Source organism: Bidens hawaiensis, unplaced genomic scaffold, assembly GCF_021521415.1.
Source record: "Bidens hawaiensis isolate Kalapana, Puna unplaced genomic scaffold, B.hawaiensis_p1.1 tig00031792_1, whole genome shotgun sequence".
Taxonomy (NCBI): Eukaryota; Viridiplantae; Streptophyta; class Magnoliopsida; order Asterales; family Asteraceae; genus Bidens; species Bidens hawaiensis.
Window position 1 is genome coordinate 194,204 of NW_027495376.1, and position 6,855 is coordinate 201,058.

The window sequence follows — 6,855 nt, forward strand, 5'->3', positions numbered from 1 at the left end:
TCCTCTCGTTCCATTAAAAGTGTCTACATTTTCTTTTTATTTGTTTAATTACTAAAGTTCGTTTTTAAATTTATTAGCAAAATTTCCAAGTTTACTTTTAAACATACACAACTAACATTAATAAACAATATTTATGGACCCTAAGGGTATTATTATCAATTGGTAAACAAAGAAAACAATAATATAATATACCTTAAACTTTATGTTTTTCAAATTAAGACACTTTTATCGGGACAGATAAAATATTATATTATTATTATTATAACAAATTGTTACATTCACACATATACATATATGTGTAGATACATATATAAATATAGAGAGAGATAATATTCATTCTTGACTGAGTGTGTGAATGATGGATAATAATAATAATAATAAAAGCTGTCATTCAACTGGTGAAGAATCTTCTGCTACAAACCCTAACAACAAAGATCAGTACTTGAAGCAAGTTCATAAATTATCTCACAAGATTTCAAAACCCCAGTTCAGAAAACCCTTTGAATTTGAAAACCCACTTCATCAAATTCAAATTCATCATCATCATCATCATCATCAACCTCTGGATGAATCTCAGCCGTCCAATCTTCAACACAACCAGCCGCCGGTGTATAACGTCAGCAAAAGTGACTTCCGGGATGTTGTTCAAAGGCTCACCGGCTCTCCAGTCCATGAAAGGCTTCCGCCGCCGGTCAACGCGGCGGTCAACGCCGCCGTCATCCCGCCGGTGAAGCCACAAAGCTCCCGGTTGCAAAAGATCCGTCCGCCGCCGTTGGAACATATTGGTCTCCGGCCGCCGTCAACCGCCGTAACGCCGCCGTTGAATCCCAATGTGAATTTCCCACATGGGAATATTTACGGTGTTCACCGGCCGTTGTCGCCGCTGCCGCCGTTGCCGGCGGTGGACGCGGCGGCAGAGTCGCCTATATCAGCCTACATGCGGTGTTTTCAGACAAACGTCGCCGGATTTTCTCCGCCGGCGCCGGTGCCGGAGTTTACGGCACCCGCATCGCCGTTGGCGTTCAGGTGTCTCCCACCGACGTCGTCGCCAAGGTTTCCGTTCTCGCCGACCAATGAATTTGGGTTTCAACAATTAATGCCGATGTCGCCGACACCACCGGTGCCGAGCCCTAGGTGGAAACCAGTATGATTAATGTTAAGGTGTTGGATAAGGCTTTGTTTTTATAACGGGTGAGTGGGGGATAAAAATAAGAAGAAAGTTTTAAAATTTAATAATAATAATAGTTAATTGGGCAAATGTGATAGTTTGAAAATTAGGGGTTTGAATTATTGAGAAATTTGATTAATGATGGTATATGTACATGATTGGAATATGTAAAAAGAAAGCCTAGGTTTTCTATTTGTTTCATTTTATAAAAGGTTGGTTGGTTGGTTGTAAGGATGGTAAAATGTGTTTTACCTGAAATGGTAGACAAATTTATGTTTCTCATGCATAATTTGTTTTCAATTCTAGATCTATATGTTTTGGATGTTTTTTGATTAAATTGTGTAATCCAAGTTTTGAGATTTGTTATAATGCGGTTTTACTATTTAGTTTTGGTGGTTTATAAACAGTATTCGTGAGATCCAGTTATTGAAAACATCACTGTTTATTTTTGGTAATCATGAGATCCTGTTATCGAAAGCATCACGGGGAGAGAGTGGTTTATTATTTTGGTAATCATGGGATCCCGTTATCAAAAGCATCATGGGAGAGCGTGGTTTGTGTTTTGGCAATCATGAATCTTGTGATCGGAAGAATTAAGGGATCGGGACCCGTTATTAGGATTAGATAAGTCGGGGATTCACATTATGATACGTTGAGATGTGTCTTGCACAAATGTTATATTTTCTTGTTTAGTGAAGTTATTGGGTGGTTTAAGTGTCAATAGTTGATTTATTACATTTTAACCTCCATAATCAAAAGTTTAAGAATCATCTTACAAGATTAAGGTTGGTCAAAACATGTTTCAACATCATGGAATAACATTCAAGAAGTGTTTGAATATTCATGGTAAGTTTGATTTGTTGACTATTCTCTACTTCAATTTGTGGTCAATATTGGCCTTGTTGTGATCTTTTTCAGGCAGTGGCTAACATTTAATGAACTACAATCTAAAGATAGCATTCTTATGTCATCATAGACCCGGTCGTATAACTTTACAGATATGGACATGCTACAGATTGAAGCAAATCTAGCATTATATTCTAGTCTTTGACTAGTCCCCTATTGATGGACAATCATGACCAAAAGGCCAAAGGTTTTATATGGTTATTTTGGACTTTTAATATCATTTTTTTGTTTGAATTTGGAATAAAATCACCGTCATCGATTGAATTCGCAACAAGGTGACCCTTCGATTTGCATTACCGAATCTCTTGAACGTTTTGATGCATTATTATTTTATAAGGAAATCATGCCATGACTGACGACTGTGCCTTTCTTGTTTTAGGAGATGGAAGAGATTAAAATCGGGACATGAATGTTCCTAGGGTTAAGTTTAAATGAGTTTGTAACTATCGAGAAGTTGGTTATTTTGGACTTTTAATATCATTTTTTTTGTTTGAATTTGGAATAATATCACCGTCATCGATTGAATTAGCGAACAAAGTGACCCTTCGAATTGCATTACCGAATATCTTGAACATTTTGATACATTATTATTTTACAAGGAAATCATGCCATGACGGTGCCTATCTTGTTTTAGGAGATGAAAATCGTGACATGAATGTTCTTCGGGTTAAGTTTAAATACGTTGGTAACAATTGAGAAATTTGAGAATGGCCGAATGCTAGCGACGAATTGCTTGGAATATGAAAAATTACAACCAAATTCATACGTTCAAACTCAAAACTTGTGAATCGATCAATTTACCAATCTCCTTGACCATTGCAAGCTGTTAGTATGCATTTTTTGATGGAAGGTTCATATGAGTTTTGTTAGCTTGTGTTTCCTAGCAGAAATAGTGCAATTTTTTGGCCATCAAGAACAACCGTTTTGATCTGCCGCCTTCGTTTAGCCTAGTCAGTCCCCTCTTGAGTCTTGACGGTGCATCAATACCTCTCATTGTGCCAGCCACATCGAAGAAAACAGGGATGGCAAAAAGCCAAAACCCGACGAAAAATCCAAAACATTACACGAGTCTTGTTACAGTTGGTACGTGTTTCTCAGCTGCGACATATGTGCAACTTTTTGTGCATTAACACCATTCATTGTGCCAAAGTCACATAAGAGAAAACACATACAATCAAACAGGTATTGAGTAGTAGGTATAGTTTCACATATGAGACGTGGTTTTATAATCACGAGTAAAGATTTACCCGTCCCAGACACGTTGCTTTCATACGACAACCAAACATTGTCCATGAAATTTACTTGTTGAAGGAAACCACCAACATAATGTGACTTGAAAAGGCATAGACGACTATTCAATTCGACGCACTAAAATAGTAACAAACATAAATCAATGAAGTTCAAAAGAGGCAAATAAATCGTTTTTTTTTCTAATAAAAATAAATGGATGAAACCGATTTTGGTATCATTCCTTATGTTCCTCAGTTGGCTTGGCTTCCTTAATCTCATCAGTACCCTCATCCTGTATCAACATTCAATTACAATAGATATTAATTAAGCTTTTTGGATGACGTCATTCGTTATAAGTTAAATATGAAACTCGAGTTATACCTGCATATCAGAAGTCCACAAAGTAAGATTATCACGAAGAAGTTGCATGATCAAAGTGCTATCCTTGTACGAGTCTTCACCCAAGGTATCCAACTCAGCAATGGCCTCATCGAACGCCTGAATAAATAAATAGATAAATAAATCTTATTAATGCTTACTCTCAAAACAATTTTGTCCAAGTTTTTTAATCTTATACCTGTTTGGCAAGACTACACGCACGGTCCGGTGAGTTCAAAATCTCATAGTAGAACACTGAGAAGTTAAGAGCCAATCCTATACGGATTGGGTGAGTTGGAGCGAGTTCAGCGTTTGCAATATCCTGCAAAATTAATATTTATGTTTTGGATTCCTAAAACTTATAACTTCAAATAACCTAATTTCTAGTAAAACAGCCATAATTGAAGCCATAACTTAACATATGTAACAAATCTACACTAATCATGTTCAAATCAATTGCCTAGGTCAAGTTATTCAATTAAACTTCAACCTATACAATCAGATCCACAAATCACAACTCAAAACAACTTTATTCGAGTCACAAAACGCGTATCACATCACGAATTGTAACAAACTTCTAGCAAAATAATCATAGATAACAAATCTACAGCAATCATATATTCAATTCAACTGTTCATGTCTACCCCATAGGAATAGTGAGACTAGTTTTGGTAAGACCCCCGACTCAATAGTAGTTTTGCATCAAGCCTTGAACATAAAACACATAACACTCAAGTACTCAACCATTGAGACACCGACTGATTGGTGCATGTAGCCTTGCTATTCGGCCATCAACACCACCACATGATGCCTGTTATTTTCATGAAATAAGTAAAATAACGTCTAGTGCAATTTCACTTTTAACCACCCAAGGAACCACACATATATACATTATATACTAACTCATTACGCATATACCTGAGCCGCCTTATAAGAAATAAGCGTATTCTCAGCCGCTTCTTTCCTTTCACCTCCCGTCTTAAACTCCGCCAAATACCTATGATAATCTCCCTTCATCTTCAAATAAAACACCTTGGAATCACCCGCACTCGCAGTCGGCACAAGCTTCGTATCCAAAACCTTCAATATCCTGCCGCAAATGTCCGTAAGCTCCTTCTCAATCTTCAACATGTACTCCTTGATCATTGCCACGTGATCAGTGTTACCACGTGACTCTTCTTTCTGCTTGATTGTTGATATAATTCGCCATGACGCACGCCGAGCGCCTATCACGTTTTTATACGCGACGGATAGGAGGTTGCGTTCTTCGGTTGTGAGTTCTTCAGAGTCGGTGATGGTGGTTGTGATGTGTTCCATGTGTTTGGCCATGTCTTCGTAGCGTTCGGTTTGTTCGCAGAGTTTGGCCATGTATGCATGTTCTTCACGTGATGGTGATGATGATGGTGATGCCATTGGTTTGGAGATTGATTAGGGTTTTAGGGTTTTGGAGAGAAGAAGTTGACGATGGGAGAATATTGTGAGAGAGGTGGAGATTTTATAGCCTAAAATTAGGAATGTTGTTATAACAATAATAATAATAAAATTTTAATAAGCTAGCTAGAGGTTTACTATAGTGGGCCTTTTGAAAGTGGTAAAGGTGTGCAAACCGGGTCCTGAAATGAGTAGCAACTGGTTTCGAGTTTGGCCAACAAAGTCTGAGCTGGGTCAGGTAGGGACCGATGACCCGTTTTGCTAAGGGTTTAATCAGGTGTTGGCCGGTTTAGGTTTTGATATGGTTGGGATGGAATCGGTTTTGATGGATCCGGGTATGGTTTTTTCTAATGGTATGAAACGTGGTTCGTACCCCAAAAGTTGGCTACACCGGGTTGGGTACGGCCGGTTTTTACTACCCCGGGTTTGGTGTTTTTCTTTTTTTTTTAGGTAGTGGGAGGAATTGGTGGCAGGCGGGGTTACCGGTGGTAGTTGCAATCGCGGACATAGGTGATCATTTGTCAATGAGTGTACAATAATGGTCTGGATCTGTTGAACTCGTTTAAAAAAATTATTTTAATTAAGAATTTTAATAATAGATGTAATTACTTGAATTATGACTGATAATGATAAGAAATATAGTATTGTATTTAAGGGAAATATTGCCTTCCAAATAGAAAGAATTGCAATTATGGATGCAATTTGAATGATCATTGATAATAATACTAAGATCATCTAATATCGTAATAAGGGAAATATATTTGCTATTCGATTTTTAAGAGTTAGTTATAATTGACGTTTATTTATATAGATTTATGTTGAGTTTTGATGCAATATTGCAATTTTGTTTTAAAGTGTAACTAAACGTGGATATGTAACTAAAACAATTAAGATGACGAATACTTAATAAATTAGAAAAGGTGATTGTTTATAATTGTTTATTGAGAATGTTTACATAAGATTTCATATATAATAGCATATTATTCTTCAAATTTCCATGTATTAAAAACGATATTGTTAAAATTTCCTATTACAAAAAAATAACAAAGTCATGGAGCCCTAAATTTGTCATAACCCTTATTTCCCTTGCAATTTATGTCATGTGTGTGCGAATTTATGGAAGGTGTAGATGATGGGTAGCGGCATCGCTCGGAGGTGGAGTGGTGTTGTGGTGGCGGGCTTTTATATTTTTATAAACCATCGTTTTAAAAAATTAATAGAATTTTTTTTAACACTAACTGGTGTTTTGAACTCAACCAAAATTCTTCAAATAACTAAGTCGGTTTGGTCGAACATCGAATATAATTTGGTTCGTTTGAAGAAGATTTTGGTTGTTTAGTTTCCGGTTTAATAATTGTACCCAAGGGGATGGATCTTGCGAGAAGTGATATTTACAGCGAAAAGTGAATGTATAACTCCATTAATCCTTAATTTCACTTCCCTTTCACTATGATGCTCACATATATATATATATGTAGGCTTGGTTGTATTTATGTCTTAATTACACATTCAAATCAACCTACAAACAATATAAATGTACCGAGCCACATTCAAACCTATGTACCATACACACATACAAACATACATACACATATACAAACATACGTACCTTACACATATACATATGCACCTACACAACGCACCTACACATAAGAAGAGAGTGAAATTAGGGATTTATGGAGTTACACCTTCACTTCTCGCCACTTTTTCATTGTAAAAAAAACTTCTGAAATGATCCTATA

At 36.6% G+C, this 6,855-nt stretch overlaps 2 protein-coding genes across 2 annotated transcripts; one reads left to right on the forward strand and one right to left on the reverse strand.

Moving 5' to 3' along the window:
* Positions 1-302: 302 nt before the first annotated feature.
* Positions 303-1,228, forward strand: LOC143582575 (VQ motif-containing protein 9-like). Its single transcript, XM_077065103.1, has one exon. It carries the CDS (start codon positions 356-358, stop codon positions 1,148-1,150), a length of 795 nt encoding a protein of 264 aa, XP_076921218.1. The 5' UTR covers positions 303-355; the 3' UTR covers positions 1,151-1,228.
* A 2,296-nt stretch (positions 1,229-3,524) lies between these two features.
* Positions 3,525-5,132, reverse strand: LOC143582576 (14-3-3-like protein 16R). The gene is made up of 4 exons (XM_077065104.1): positions 4,601-5,132; positions 3,882-4,004; positions 3,686-3,802; positions 3,525-3,596 (listed from the first exon to the last, which is right to left on the reverse strand). The coding sequence occupies exons 1-4, from the start codon at positions 5,093-5,095 to the stop codon at positions 3,540-3,542; spliced, it is 792 nt and encodes a 263-aa protein (XP_076921219.1). The 5' UTR covers positions 5,096-5,132; the 3' UTR covers positions 3,525-3,539.
* Positions 5,133-6,855: the final 1,723 nt, after the last annotated feature.

Coding starts and splice junctions, on each gene's coding strand:
- LOC143582575 (XM_077065103.1), top strand. CDS start 356: ATGATGGATAATAATAATAATAATAAAAGCTGTCATTCAACTGGTGAA.
- LOC143582576 (XM_077065104.1), bottom strand. CDS start 5,095: ATGGCATCACCATCATCATCACCATCACGTGAAGAACATGCATACATG. Junction 4,005..4,600: donor TTTCTTATAAGGCGGCTCAG/GTATATGCGTAA, acceptor TTAATTTTGCAG/GATATTGCAAACGCTGAACT. Junction 3,597..3,685: donor TGTGGACTTCTGATATGCAG/GTATAACTCGAG, acceptor ATGTTGATACAG/GATGAGGGTACTGATGAGAT.